At 47.3% G+C, this 15,515-nt stretch overlaps 1 protein-coding gene across 2 annotated transcripts in view; it reads right to left on the bottom strand.

Annotated features, from left to right (window-relative positions):
• Positions 1 to 301: 301 nt before the first annotated feature.
• The window catches only part of LOC121578165 (SLIT-ROBO Rho GTPase-activating protein 3), a 92,929-nt gene continuing 77,715 nt past the window's right edge, over positions 302 to 15,515 (bottom strand). For both annotated transcript variants that reach the window (XM_041892323.1, XM_041892325.1), the window contains exons 15-21: positions 15,185 to 15,319; positions 14,563 to 14,668; positions 5,094 to 5,321; positions 4,581 to 4,835; positions 3,126 to 3,293; positions 2,568 to 2,868; positions 302 to 1,634 (exon numbers count right to left, since the gene is read on the bottom strand). In XM_041892323.1, coding sequence (XP_041748257.1) covers positions 1,056 to 1,634; positions 2,568 to 2,868; positions 3,126 to 3,293; positions 4,581 to 4,835; positions 5,094 to 5,321; positions 14,563 to 14,668; positions 15,185 to 15,319 — 1,772 coding nt within the window. In that variant the 3' untranslated portion in view covers positions 302 to 1,055. The remainder of the gene's footprint in view (positions 1,635 to 2,567; positions 2,869 to 3,125; positions 3,294 to 4,580; positions 4,836 to 5,093; positions 5,322 to 14,562; positions 14,669 to 15,184; positions 15,320 to 15,515) is intronic.

Here is a 15,515-nt window from a genome sequence, read left to right as displayed (position 1 = left end):
CAATTTAGTTCACCAAGTAAGAGTTCCAGTCCACATGTAACAGCACAAGTAACCATGTTACACTTTGATTCTCCTATGTCTTCATACACGTAACTGTATCAATATATATATACAGTATGAAGGATCAACTAGGACAGGCTCATAGAGAATGATCAGATCAGTGTGGGGGGGAGGTGAGAGAGAGAGAGAGAGAGAGAGAGAGAGAGAGAGAGAGAGAGAGAGAGAGAGAGAGAGAGAGAGAGAGAGAGAGAGAGAGAGAGAGAGAGAGAGAGAGAGAGAGAGAGAGAGAGAGAGAGAGAGAGAGAGAGAGAGAGAGAGAGAGAGAGAGAGAGAGAGAGAGAGAGAGAGAGAGAGAGACTTCCTATCTGCAGACGAAGAAGGCGCTAGTCTTAGACTCCCAGCTCAAATACACCAAACTTCCATTTGAGATGGTTTGTTATTCAGACAAACTAGCAGGCTACAATCATATATATATATATATGGCTACAACAGAAAACAAAGAGTTATCCAGTGCATCCCTTTGATCAGGTTTGTTCTGTGGCACATTGGGAGAGTAGAAACATCCTTTATAATGATTGTCATAGTAGGGTTCATGTTTCTTCTGAGTGATTCATAATCTCCACCGACAAGCAGACAGTCAATCCTGGTGGACGTTCAGCTGTCAATAAAACCAATCAATCAGCCATCATCCTACATGTTGAATCCAACCTCCTACTAGTTAGTGGTCAATATTGTTCCCATAGAGACAAGGTCTCAATGTGTCTGTTGTCACAGCCAGAAGGAAATTAAGAAGATGCTGATTATGAGCAGTCAGTCAGTGCTCTGCCGAGTCACTTCCTTCTGTACTGTATCTCTTGGGCTGTGGCTGTGAACAGATTGTGCCCTGTCCAGTCAGTTCCTACTATAGCTCCTGTACTGGGATATGGCTGCAGCCTACTCAGTTGTTATTAATGTATGCCTATCCTGACCTGTGGCTGTGTGCTGCAGCCTGCTCAGTCAGTCGTTTCTATAGTTCCTGGGCTCTTTCTGTGACTGCAGCAGCCTGCTCAGCCAGGCTACATGTGACCCTGTTTGTCTGAGGACGAGGAGGAAGTGGAGGGGGACAGGGACGGAGTCTTGGGGAACACCCTGTCTGTGGGGGTGATAGAGGCTGGACTACCCAGGCCTGAGGAGCTGGAACTACTAGACCTGTGCTGCCCCTGTCCCCCCTGTCCATGCCCCTGTCCCTGTCCATGCCCCTGTCCCTGTCCATGCCCCTGTCCCTGTCCATGCCCCTGTCCCTGGCCATGCCCCTGTCCCTGGCCATGTCCCGAGTGGATGGGAGCAGGCCGGAGCGGTCTGACCGGAGGCGACCTGAGAGGGGCGCTGGGCCTCCGTGCTGTCAGGGGCGGTTTGAAGGTGCTCATGGTCTCGGAGGACGAGGAACTGCTGCTACGGCGCAGGGCGGCGTCAGGGTCCCGGATGACCATGGTGTTGGTGTGGAGGGGGCTGCCAGGGGGCTCAGAGGAGGAGGGGTGCTGCTGCTTCAGGGGCTCCAAGGTGTCCAGGACCACGTCGGGGGTATGCTTGGCCACGTTCTGCCGCTCCAGCTCAGACAGCTCGTTCAGGGCTGTGTTCATGGTCTTCTCTATGTCCTGTAATACACACAGTTTCACCACTGATATTAATCCAGTGTCTTATGTCCTGCAACACACACCATCTTGGCTGTCCATCGTAGTCGATGATGACAATTCACGCACACACACACACACAGTATTAGACACCATTCTATAGAAATTATGTCCCATTCAGACATCTGCTCTTATTGTTCATCCTCAAACAAAATACTGACATACCAAGTCCTCCCAATAAAAACCAAACAGTTTCTTCTTGAAAGCAGGGACAAATGGACAAATTAACACTTCAAAAATGGTTCCAATATTCTCTCTCTAATGAAGCACACAAAGGGAGCCATATTTAAATGTGGAGCTAGCAGCAGCTAACAGACTGAACAGTAATTAGGAGATGAGAGACAGAGGGCAATGAATGGGCCTCTCTCTCAGATGTCCTTCCCACTGCTGCCTGACTTTGTCCCTCTGAGTCCTGGCTGGGATCCATATACTATACTGGAGACATTCTGAGAAGAAATATTTCTCCCTCAGTCAGTCTGTCTGTCTGTCTGTCTGCCTGTCTGCCTGTCTGCCTGTCTCTCCATCTCTCTGAACAACAGACAGGAGAATATCCTCATTAGCTTCGACTGCACAACTCCAAGCCTGGCTGCACTGGCAGGAAATATTATGAATAACAAGGTCAGTTTGGTCTTGCCTGACTTCACCCACTGAATCAATTGCTTTGATAATCGTCAAGTCTTTATTGCAGTGATTAGATTCTCACCTCTGTATACCCTGATAAATGCTCTTTAGCCAAAACGTTGGTTAAATAAATCCACAAGCAACGAGAGATGAGTGGGCAACCTTCTTTTTTCAATTGGTTAGTTTATTTTCCGTTAGCCAGCACCTCACCTTTAGGCCGGGTGTGCGTTTTGTTATTTCTCTACTTCTTTGATAATGTACTTCTTAGACTCTCACCTCTGCCAGTGATTTCTGGTCGCCAAGGCTACCGTGGCGGGTGGAGCCGGGGGAGGGTCTGAGGGCGGGGCCATCATGGAAGCACTTTCTGTCTGGATGGTTGATACTTCCTGTGCTGCTGAACGTGCTGAGATGGCGTTTCTCTGGACTGTCCATGCGGCCCCTGCTGACAGCCATCTTGTGAGGGCTGCAGGGGCGGGGCATGACCTTAGGGAGTGTGTCCATACCTCGGGTGGGGCTGTGGGTGTTGGCGGTGCTCCTGCGGCAAGGGATAACAGTACCGTCTGAATGAACCCTCAACCTGTTAGGCCACAACACAGAGAGCAGACTCTCAGGACAGCATCAAGGACAGAACAGGACAGGGAGAAGGCATGGTGCAGATATAAAATATAGCTAATTCAATACAACTACACTAAATTAACCATTATTTTGTAGCCTCTTCATGGAGTAAAACATCTCATCCTGCACGTGTCTAGAAAACCTGTGTTAACCTGCATTTCTTCAAATCCTGTGAACTGTGAGCATGAATCTACAAAGTCAAATTCAATGTGTAGCCACCTTCCAAGAGCATCTCCATAGCGGTGTTCAGGGGTATGTTGTGTGTGTTCGCAAGGGGCGCTGCGGTCACGGTTCCTGGATGAGGTTCTGTCTCTGTCCTCCTGGTGGGGTCGACTACTGGCCTCACTCTCAGCCTTCCAACTCAGACTGTCTGAGAACGCATCATCCCTGAGGTAATGGAGAGACAGAGAGAAGACGGGGGGTTTATTCATTAGTTATTTATATGCTGGCAAAATGCAACAAACAATAATACCAATTTCATTAACGAGTCACTGCAAATCATCTGGATACCCTTACACCAGTGATGATCCAGTCTCCCGAGTGGCGCAGTGGTCTAAGGCACTGCATCGCAGTGCTAGCTGTGCCACTAGAGATCCTGGTTCGTATCCAGGCTCTGTCGTAGCCGGCCGCGACCGGGAGACCCATGGGGTGGCGCGCAATTGGCCCAGCGTCGTCCAGGGTAGGGGAGGGAATGGCCGGCAGGGATATAGCTCAGTTGATAGAGCATGGTGTTTGCAACGCCAGGGTTGTGGGTTCGATTCCCACAGGGGAATTTTTTTTTTTTAATAATAATAATTATGCACTAACTGTAAGTCGCTCTGGATAAGAGCGTCTGCTAAATGACTAAAAATGTCCCAAAAAAAAAAATTATCCGAAATTATTATCACAACAAACAATCCTTCAGAATCAAAATCTAACTCATCACCTGCTGCCAGGTGTTGGACCTCTTCAAGTTATCATTAACAAGCACAACACCCATTCCCCGGTTCCCCCGGGCCCCGGATCAGCTGGAGATGAGTGTGTCTGCGTCCCAAATGGCACACTATTCCCTTTATAATGCAATACTTTTGACTAGTGCACTAGTGCACAAGCTCTGATCAAAAGTAGTGAACTATAAAGGGAATAGGGTGCAATTTGGGACGCATCCTGTGTCTTTTCCCTAATTAGGGTTTAATTCTGCCATCTCCACGGTGATGGGCGGTGATTGGCTGTCGGGTGGGGTTCCGGAAGGATAAATGACCAGCTACAGAGTGACCTTAATGTTCCATCCTTTTCATGAGGAAGTGTTGGTTCAGGAGACTGAGGAGAGGAGAAGCTCTTTTACTAATTACTAATTGGGGATTTATTTGCTTTGAAGTGCTTGGTGCTTATAAATGCTAACTGCATAATTGATACAATAACAGACTGTCTGGTGCTTACTGTATGCCAACTGCTGCATTGACACAGTATCAGACTAATGCACTTTGGGCACAGTTCACTATTATTGACTATTGACATCTCAATTTACTGTTATTGACATGGACTCACATAACCTGAAGGACCCATGGTCAGGGTGCCCAGTCTGTCTCTAGTCTACTGAGGATTACAATAGAAGTGCGTATCCTAAACAGAGGCATGTAGCATTTGAGCAGTTACACAGAAATGTGACACATTTAGTACTCATGCTGTCCTTACATGTCCTGCACCACGATGTACTGATGTGGGATGAGTCCGTCCACTCCATTGTGTCGTCCCTCCCACCAGTCATCAGAGGCTCTCAGGTACAGCAGCAGTGATGCCCCCTTCTTAAAGGACAGCTCTCTGGAAGTACGCCCCACGTAGTCAAACTTAGCGATGGCCTCGATCTGCTCCAGTTCATCATCACTGGTGTGAGGTCCTGTACCGTTGTCCACTTCATCAATGGCACCTGGACCACTCTGGGGACTGTCACTAAATGGTGTCGAGCGAGATAGAGACAATAATATACAGTAGATAGATACATACAGTACCATTGATTGATAGATTCAGATAATGACAAAGAAGGACATAGTATCGTGCTTTAGACTAAACTAGCCCAACAAGAGGGTGAAGTCATTTGAAACACAGAACTGGATCCAGTCCCCTAACCCCCTTCTCTACATTGGTTAATCTCCATCCTCTCTCCCATCCAAGCATAACCAAGGCCCAGTATACTATGACATCACTAACCAGTACTCCTCTCCTCCAGCCATGCACTTCTCATAGACCGGTCCGTCCAGCTCACGGTGGCTCGGGAAGATGACCTCGTTGTGGATGATGATGGTCTTGATGACCTCATTAACGTGCGTCTGGCAGGCCACAGGATCGTGACCATCAGGTATGGGCATCAGAGTCGGGCCGAAGCAGGTAGCCAAGTTATAGGGATCCATCATGTTCTCATCACTGTACTGGGATAGACTGGAGAGAAACAATGGGGAATTACAGTTTTCTTTTATCGCTTTGGTACTATTTTCACAAGTATGTTGTAAAATTTCACAACTTTTAGTACAAAACTCAAAAAGGCTGGGTTTTTTTTACTTTACGCACAGTTTCAATTGACTAAGTACAACACACAGTAACTTTTTCACCAAACCTAATCAGTGTTTCATCTAGAAATACCTTTCATATAAAGTCATTGCCTTTCACAATGCAATGTTCACATTACATTTCATATGATTCTCTTCTCATTTGTTTAAATACATTTGACCATCACTTAATCAAACTGCACTTAACGGTTAATCACTTAACAGTTCGGTAAACCTATAGATTTGAAACTGGTTTGTCTACTATATATGGATTTTGTGAACTACAGAAATAAAATGTGTGTTTGTAAAGTATAAACATCTAAATTACATGTATGTAAGTAAGCATTTCACTGTAATGTCTGCACTTGTTGTATTCGGCGCATGTGACCAATAAAATTTGATTTGATTTTGATTTGATTTGATATTACCCAACAAATAATATCTATCCAATGTGTAATCAAAGGTGTGATCAATGAAGACATCCTCTACAATCATTCATCAGTGCAAAAAAAACATTGTATTTTTCAGATATAATTGCAATATAATATATAATATATAATTGTAGGTGTCTGTAATCAAATGTAAGAAATTAAATTAAAGAAATTAAATGAATGAAAATAAAACATAACATTTAGTACCCATTAATTTGCATCAAGCCTGTCTTGAGCATTTCGCCATTAATTCTCATCCACATCACAGTGAATATCCTCATTGTTCATGCACTGTGGGAAAAACCCAATGGCATGGCGAATTCAAGCTTGACATTGGTCTGCATTGATGTCGTTGCATGCCTCATCCATGGCCAGAAGGAGGGTGGCACGCTCATGGGGATGGCGATAGTACACCTTCCACCTCCATGTGGAAAGAAATTCCTCAATACGGTTGAGGAAATGAGAGTATGGGGGCAGGTATAAGGTCACGAATCGGAGATGGGCCCGAAACCATGCCACCTCTGCATGGTGGAACCTGACATTGTTCCATGCAATGACATACAGTGGGGAAAAAAAGTATTTAGTCAGCCACCAATTGTGCAAGTTCTCCCACTTAAAAAGATGAGAGAGGCCTGTAATTTTCATCATAGGTACACGTCAACTATGACAGACAAATTGAGGAAAAGAAATCCAGAAAATCACATTGTAGGATTTTTTATGAATTTATTTGCAAATTATGGTGGAAAATAAGTATTTGGTCACCTACAAACAAGCAAGATTTCTGGCTCTCACAGACCTGTAACTTCTTCTTTAAGAGGCTCCTCTGTCCTCCACTCGTTACCTGTATTAATGGCACCTGTTTGAACTTGTTATCAGTATAAAAGACACCTGTCCACAACCTCAAACAGTCACACTCCAAACTCCACTATTGCCAAGACCAAAGAGCTGTCAAAGGACACCAGAAACAAAATTGTAGACCTGCACCAGGCTGGGAAGACTGAATCTGCAATAGGTAAGCAGCTTGGTTCGAAGAAATCAACTGTGGGAGCAATTATTAGGAAATGGAAGACATACAAGACCACTGATAATCTCCCTCGACCTGGGGCTCCACGCAAGATCTCACCCCGTGGGGTCAAAATGATCACAAGAACGGTGAGCAAAAATCCCAGAACCACACGGGGGGACCTAGTGAATGACCTGCAGAGAGCTGGGACCAAAGTAACAAAGCCTACCATCAGTAACACACTACGCCGCCAGGGACTCAAATCCTGCAGTGTCCCCCTGCTTAAGCCAGTACATGTCCAGGCCTGTCTGAAGTTTGCTAGAGTGCATTTGGATGATCCAGAAGAGGATTGGGAGAATGTCATATGGTCAGATGAAACCAAAATAGAACTTTTTGGTAAAAACTCAACTCGTCGTGTTTGGAGGACAAAGAATGCTGAGCTGCATCCAAAGAACACCATACCTACTGTGAAGCATGGGGGTGGAAACATCATGCTTTGGGGCTGTTTTTCTGCAAAGGGACCAGGACGACTGATCCGTGTAAAGGAAAGAATGAATGGGGCCATGTATCGTGAGATTTTGAGTGAAAACCTCCTTCCATCAGCAAGGGCATTGAAGATGAAACGTGGCTGGGTCTTTCAGCATGACAATGATCCCAAACACACCGCCCGGGCAACGAAGGAGTGGCTTCGTAAGAAGCATTTCCAAGGTCCTGGAGTGGCCTAGCCAGTCTCCAGATCTCAACCCCATAGAAAATCTTTGGAGGGAGTTGAAAGTCCGTGTTGCCCAGCGACAGCCCCAAAACATCACTGCTCTAGAGGAGATCTGCATGGAGGAATGGGCCAAAATACCAGCAACAGTGTGTGAAAACCTTGTGAAGACTTACAGAAAACGTTTGACCTGTGTCATTGCCAACAAAGGGTATATAACAAAGTATTGAGAAACTTTTGTTATTGACCAAATACTTATTTTCCACCATAATTTGCAAATAAATTCATTAAAAATCCTACAATGTGATTTTCTGGATTTTTTTCCCTCATTTTGTCTGTCATAGTTGACGTGTACCTATGATGAAAATTACAGGCCTCTCTCATCTTTTTAAGTGGGAGAACTTGCACAATTGGTGGCTGACTAAATACTTTTTTCCCCCACTGTAGGTGACCCCTTCACCTTGACAGGCCTGCTCAATTTCATTGAGGAACACAATGAGGTGTGCAGCGTTGTAGGATCCAAGTAATCTTACATCCTACCACACCATCTTCAGAGATAGCTGCACACATGGAGATGTTTCCCCCAAGTTGTCCAGGCACTTGGACGGTCATCCATTGGCCGATGAGGTGCCATGGTAAGGCTTCTGTTTACCACATGGTCAACGACGATGGCCCGGACCTCATTAGACACAACAGTTCCCTGCCGTCTGCCTCCCTCTCTCTGATGTCCACCTCTTTGACCTCTTTGATGGGGCCCATGCCCACCTCTTTGACCTCTTTGATGGGGCCCATGCCCACCTCTCTGACGGGCCCCTTGTCTATGAGCTCTTTGATTTCTTCCTCTCCCTTGCTATCCTGCTCCATGTTGAAAGAAATTGCAAGTGTTCACACACACCCTTTTATATGGTGTGGTTATCACTATGTGAAATTAGCAATTACGAGGAGTCATTATGTGTGGTTATCATATATCATATCATATCAGAGAATCATATGAAATGTAATGTGAGCATTGCATTGTGAAAGGCAATGACTTTATATGAAAGATATTTCTAGATGAAACACCGATTAGGTTTGGTGAAAAAGTTACTGTGTGATTTTGTGTGTTGTACTTAGTCAATTGAAAATGTGCTTAAAGTTTAGAAAAAACTGCCTTCTTGATGATCTGTTTTGAGTTTTGTACTATGAGATGTGAAATGTTACAACATACTTTGCACACACTGCAGCAGGGATTTTGGCCCACTCCTCCATACAGACCTTCTCCAGATCCTTCAGGTTTCGGGGCTGTCGCTGGGCAATACGGACTTTCAGCTCCCTCCAAAGATTTTCTATTGGGTTCAGGTCTGGAGACTGGCTAGGCCACTCCAGGACCTTGGGATGCTTCTTACGGAGCCACTCCTTAGTTGCCCTGGCTGTGTGTTTCGGGTCGTTGTCATGCTGGAAGACCCAGCCATGACCCATCTTCAATGCTCTTACTGAGGGAAGGAGGTTGTTGGCCAAGATCTTGCGATACATGGCCCCTTCCATCCTCCCCTCAATATGGTGCAGTCGTCCTGTCCCCTTTGCAGAAAAGCATCCCCAAATAATTATTTTTCCACCTCCATGCTTCACGGTTGGGATGGTGTTCTTGGGGTTGTACTCATCCTTCTTCTTCCTCCAAACACGGCGAGTGGAGTTTAGACCAAAAAGCTATATTTCTGTCTCATCAGACCACATGACCTTCTCCCATTCCTCCTCTGGATCATCCAGATGGTCATTGGCAAAGTTCAGACGGGCCTGGACATGCGCTGGCTTGAGCAGGTGGACCTTGCGTGCGCTGCAGGATTTTAATCCATGACGGCGTAGTGTGTTACTAATGGTTTTCTTTGAGACTGTGGTCCCAGCTCTCTTCAGGTCATCGACCAGGTCCTGCCGTGTAGTTCTGGGCTGATCCCTCACCTTCCTCATGATCATTGATGCCCCACGAGGTGAGATCTTGCATGGAGCCCCAGACCGAGGGTGATCGACCGTCATCTTGAACTTCTTCCATTTTCTAATAATTGCGCCAACAGTTGTTGCCTTCTCACCAAGCTGCTTGCCTATTGTCCTGTAGCCCATCCCAGCATTTTTACATTTTTAGTCATTTAGCAGACGCTCTTATCCAGAGCGACTTACAGTTAGTGAATGCATTTTATTTTTTTTATACTGGCCCCCCGTGGGAATTGAACCCACAACCCTGGCGTTGCAAACGCCATGCTCTATCAACTGAGCTACATCCCTGCCGGCCATTCCCTCCCCTACCCTGGACGACGCTGGGCCAATTGTGCGCCGCCCATGAGTCTCCCGGTCGCGGCCGGCTGCGACAGAGCCTGGATTCGAACCAGGATCTCTAGTGGCACAGTTAACACTGCGATGCAGTGCCTTAGACCACTGCGCCACTCAGGTCTACAATTTTAACCCTGATATCCTTACACAGCGCTCTGGTCTTGGCTATTGTGGAGAGGTTGGAGTCTGTTTGATTGAGTGTGTGGACAGGTGTCTTTTATACAGGTAACGAGTTCAAACAGGTGCAGTTAATACAGGTAATGAGTGGAGAACAGGAGTGCTTCTTAAAGAAAAACTAACAGGTCTATGAGAGCCGGAATTCTTACTGGTTGGTAGGTGATCAAATACTTATGTCATGCAATAAAATGCAAATGAATTACTTAAAAACCATACAATGTGATTTTCTGGATTTTTGTTTTAGATTCCGTCTCTCACAGTTGAAGTATACCTATGATAAAAATGACAGACCTCTACATGCTTTGTAAGTAGGAAAACCTGCAAAATCGGCAGTGTATCAAATACTTGTTCTCCCCACTGTATATACTTACTGATTGATGTATAGACTTACTGATTGATGTATATACTTACTGATTGATGTATAGACTTACTGATTGATGTATAGACTTACGGATTGATGTATAGACTTACGGATTGATGTATATACTTACTGATTGATATAGACTTACTGATTGATACAGTGAGGGGAAAAAGTATTTGATCCCCTGCTGATTTTGTACGTTTGCCCACTGACAAAGAAATGATCAGTCTATAATTTTAATTTTATTTGAACAGTGAGACAGAATAACAACAAGAAAATCCAGAAAAACGTATGTCAAAAATGTTATAAATTGATTTGCATTTTAAATGGAGGGAAATAAATATTTGACCCCCTCTCAATCAGAAAGATTTCTGGCTCCCAGGTGTCTTTTATACAGGTAACGAGCTGAGATTAGGAGCACACTCTTAAAGGGAGTGCTCCTAATCTCAGCTTGTTACCTGTATAAAAGACACCTGTCCACAGAAGCAATCAATCAATCAGATTCCAAACTCTCCACCATGGCCAAGACCAAAGAGCTCTCCAAGGATGTCAGGGACAAGATTGTAGACCTACACAAGGCTGGAATGGGCTACAAGACCATCGCCAAGCAGCTTGGTGAGAAGGTGACAACAGTTGGTGCGATTATTCGCAAATGGAAGAAACACAAAAGAACTGTCAATCTCCCTCGGCCTGGGGCTCCATGCAAGATCTCACCGCGTGGAGTTGCAATGATCATGAGAACAGTGAGGAATCAGCCCAGAACTACACGGGAGGATCTTGTCAATGATCTCAAGGCAGCTGGGACCATAGTCACTAAGAAAACAATTGGTAACACACTACGCCGTGAAGGACTGAAATCCTGCAGCGCCCGCAAGGTCCCCCTGCTCAAGAAACCACATATACAGGCCCGTCTGAAGTTTGCCAATGAACATCTGAATGATTCAGAGGAGAACTGGGTGAAAGTGTTGTGGTCAGATGAGACCAAAATCGAGCTCTTTGGCATCAACTCAACTCGCCGTGTTTGGAGGAGGAGGAATGCTGCCTATGACCTCAAGAACACCATCCCCACCGTCAAACATGGAGGTGGAAACATTATGATTTGGGGGTGTTTTTCTGCTAAGGGGACAGGACAACTTCACCGCATCAAAGGGACGACGGACGGGGCCATGTACCGTCAAATCTTGGGTGATGTCACGATCGTTTAAAGACTGGTCGTGGAACCAAGGCGCAGCGTGATAAGCGTACATTTTTTAAAGTACTTAACACCCGACAAAACAACAAACAAACGAAACGTGAAGTCCTAGGTTACACAAAACAAACCTTAACGGAACAAGATCCCACACCGACTAGTGCCAAACAGGCTGCCTAAGTATGGTCCCCAATCAGAGACAACGAGATATAGCTGCCTCTGATTGGGAACCAACCTGGCCAACATAGATCCACACGATCTAGAAAACACAACATAGAAAATACAACATAGAAACTACACACCCTGGCTCAACATTTAAGAGTCCCCAGAGCCAGGGCGTGACAGTACCCCCAAAGGCGCGGACTGCGACCGCGCCACACAAACACAACAGAGTAGGGGCCGGGTGGGCATTCCGCCTCGGAGGTGGATCCGGCTCCGGGCGTGACCACCACTTTCTCTCCACCTCCCCGTTGCGCCCCTGGTCTGGTCTGGCACCGCTGACTGGAGCTCGACCCGACGACGGTGGATCGATCTGTACAGGCTCCGGACTGGAGCCGCTGGCCGGAGCTGGACTGGGCACCGGTGGAGCGGATTGCTCTGGCTCCGGAGTGGATCCGCTGACAGGAGTTGGACCGACCCCGGTGGAGCGGATTGCTCTGGCTCCGGAGTGGAGCAGCTGACCGGTGCCGACCAGGCACCGGTGGAACAGGCACGGGCCGTGCCGACTGGACACACGCACCACTGGCTTGGTGCGGGGAGCAGGAGCGGGCCGGACCGGGCTGACGACGCCGCACCACTGGTTTGGTGCGGGAGCAGGAGCGGGCCGACCGGGCTGACGACGCCGCACCACTGGCTTGCGGGGAGCAGGAACGGGCCGCACCGGGCTGACGACGCGCACCACTGGCTTGCGCGGGAGCAGGAACGGGCCGGACCGGTCTGACGACGCGCACCACTGGCTTGGTGCGGGGAGCAGGAGCGGCCGGACCGGGCTGACGACGCCGCACCACTGGCTTGGTGCGGGGAGCAGGAATGGGCCGCACCGGGCTGACGACGCGCACCACTGGCTTGGTGCGGGAGCAGGAACGGGCCGGACCGGGCTGACGACGCGCACCACTGGCTTGGTGCGGGGAGCAGGAACGGGCCGGACCGGGCTGACGACGCGCACCACAGGCTTGGTGCGAGGGACAGGAACAGGCCGGGCTGGACTGGGAACATGCACCACTGGCTTGGTGCAGGGAGCAGGAACAGGCCGGGCTGGACTGGGAACACGCACCACTGGCTTGGTGCGGGGAGCCGGAACGGGCCGGGCCGGACTGTGGAGGCGGACTGGAGGTCTGGAGCAAAGAGCTGACAAAACCCGTCCTGGCTGAATGCCTACTTCCACACAATACGTGTGAGGCATCAGCACAGGACGTACGGGGCTGTGCACTCGTACTGGCGCTACAGCACGTGGCACTGGCGCAGGATATACGGGACCGAGGAGGCGTACTGGAGACCACGAGCGTTGAGCCGGCACACCCCGTCCTGGCTGAATGCCCATCTTTGCACGACACGTGCGTGGTGCTAGCACAGGACGTACAGGACTGTGCCGGAACACTCGCGGCACAGTACGTGGCTCCGCATAACACGGAGCCTGCCCAGTCACACGCTTCCTAGCCTGAGTACGGGAGTTGGCTCTGCTCTAACCCCTAGGCTCCGCCAACCACCCTTTAGCCCCCCCAACATTTTCTTGGGGCTGTCTCTCGGGCTTCCTCCTCGGCCGGTACCCTCTGCGTTGCCGCTGCTCCTCTCTATAGCGCGCCTCCACAGTCTCCTCCCAAGGACGGCGATCCATTCCGGCCTGAATCTCCTCCCAAGTCCAGGATCCCTTCCCGTCCAGGATCTCCTCCCAGGTCCAGGCTGTCTGTTCCTGGACACGCTGCTTGGTCCTCTTTTGGTGGGATCTTCTGTCACGATCGTTTAAAGACTGGTCGTGGAACCAAGGCGCAGCGTGATAAGCGTACATTTTTTAAAGTACTTAACACCCGACAAAACAACAAACAAACGAAACGTGAAGTCCTAGGTTACACAAAACAAACCTTAACGGAACAAGATCCCACACCGACTAGTGCCAAACAGGCTGCCTAAGTATGGTCCCCAATCAGAGACAACGAGATACAGCTGCCTCTGATTGGGAACCACCCTGGCCAACATAGATCCACACGATCTAGAAAACACAACATAGAAAATACAACATAGAAATTACACACCCTGGCTCAACATTTAAGACTCCCCAGAGCCAGGGCGTGACAGGTGAGAACCTCCTTCCCTCAGCCAGGGCATTGAAAATGGGTCGTGGATGGGTATTCCAGCATGACAATGACCCAAAACACACGGCCAAGGCAACAAAGGAGTGGCTCAAGCCAGTCTCCAGACCTTAATCCTATAGAAAATCTGTGGAGGGAGCTGAAGGTTCAAGTTGCCAAACGTCAGCCTCGAAACCTTAATGACTTGGAGAAGATCTGCAAAGAGGAGTGGGACAAAATCCCTCCTGAGATGTGTGCAAACCTGGTGGCCAACTACAAGAAACGTCTGACCTCTGTGATTGCCAACAAGGGTTTTGCCACCAAGTACTAAGTCATGTTTTGCAGAGGGGTCAAATACTTATTTCCCTCATTAAAATGCAAATCAATTCATAACATTTCTGACATGCGTTTTTCTGGATTTTGTTGTTGTTATTCTGTCTCTCACTGTTCAAATAAACCTATCATTCAAATTATAGACTGATCATGTCTTTGTCAGTGGGCAAACGTACAAAATCAGCAGGGGATCAAATACTTTTTTCCCTCACTGTATATAGACTTGCTGATTGATGTATAGACTTACCGATTGATGTATAGACTTACTGATTGATGTATAGACTTACTGAATGATATATACTTACTGATTGATATATAGACTTACTGATTGATATATAGACTTACTGGTTGAGGAATGCAAACAGATATCTCATGACGATGATGACGGGGTGAGAAAGAGTTACAACGATCTGCTGAAGGTGATGAGCTCTCTCTGCACCAGAGTCTAGTTCTGAGAGAGAGAGAGAGAGAGAAAGGGGGAGAGAGGGATACAATCATTTCAATGTATACAATATGAAATGTATATCTACTTTACTATAGTAAACATATTTACTATATAAATCCAATCAATTATTAAATAAATTACTAATCTCAACCAGGGGTGGGCAAACTACGGCCCGCGGGAGGTTTAAGTTAAAAACATTTTGTTGGGGGTTAAAAAACACTCCAGGCCACTCTTGAACGTCTAAAAACTAGATAGAAAGTATGTAGAAATTATAATGCACCTATATATTTTCAAATAACTGCCCTTTTTCTGGCCAGCAAATAGATTATGACATACGAATCGGTCCCAAACAAATCTGGACGGCCATCCATTTAATTTTAAAATCCCAATGTGGCCCTTGAGCCAAAAAGTTTGCCCACCCCTGATCTAAATCCTGCATCCTCCCCAGTGGAGTACAGTAGTCCAGTCCTTACTGATGGTGGCTATTAGGTCATAGTACATTAGTAGTACAGTAGTACTTACTGATGGTAGACATGAGGTCGAGGAAGTGTTCCTTGGGGAACAGTGGGTTCTCTAGCCCCCTGAAGTACAGCTTCAGAACCCCTGCCACCGCCATGATGTCATGGTCACTCTGGTCGTCCACCAATGGGTCCTCACCTAGGGGCATCACATGATACGGCACAGAGTCACACAAGCGGTCAATCATCCAGTCACACTGCTTTAAGCTTGCTGGATATTCAACTGTGAAGTCATGCTGAAAAAGTACATCTGTAAATCTGTGAATGTACATCTGCTTTGTAAACTGTGTAAGCTTGTAAGAACACAGTCAGCCGTCATTTAATACAATATAACA

The sequence above is a fragment of the Coregonus clupeaformis genome, chromosome 12 (genome assembly GCF_020615455.1).
Source record: "Coregonus clupeaformis isolate EN_2021a chromosome 12, ASM2061545v1, whole genome shotgun sequence".
In the NCBI taxonomy this organism is placed as follows: domain Eukaryota; kingdom Metazoa; phylum Chordata; class Actinopteri; order Salmoniformes; family Salmonidae; genus Coregonus; species Coregonus clupeaformis.
Note: the sequence above shows the minus strand (reverse complement) of the source record. Positions and strands in the feature narration are given on the sequence as shown.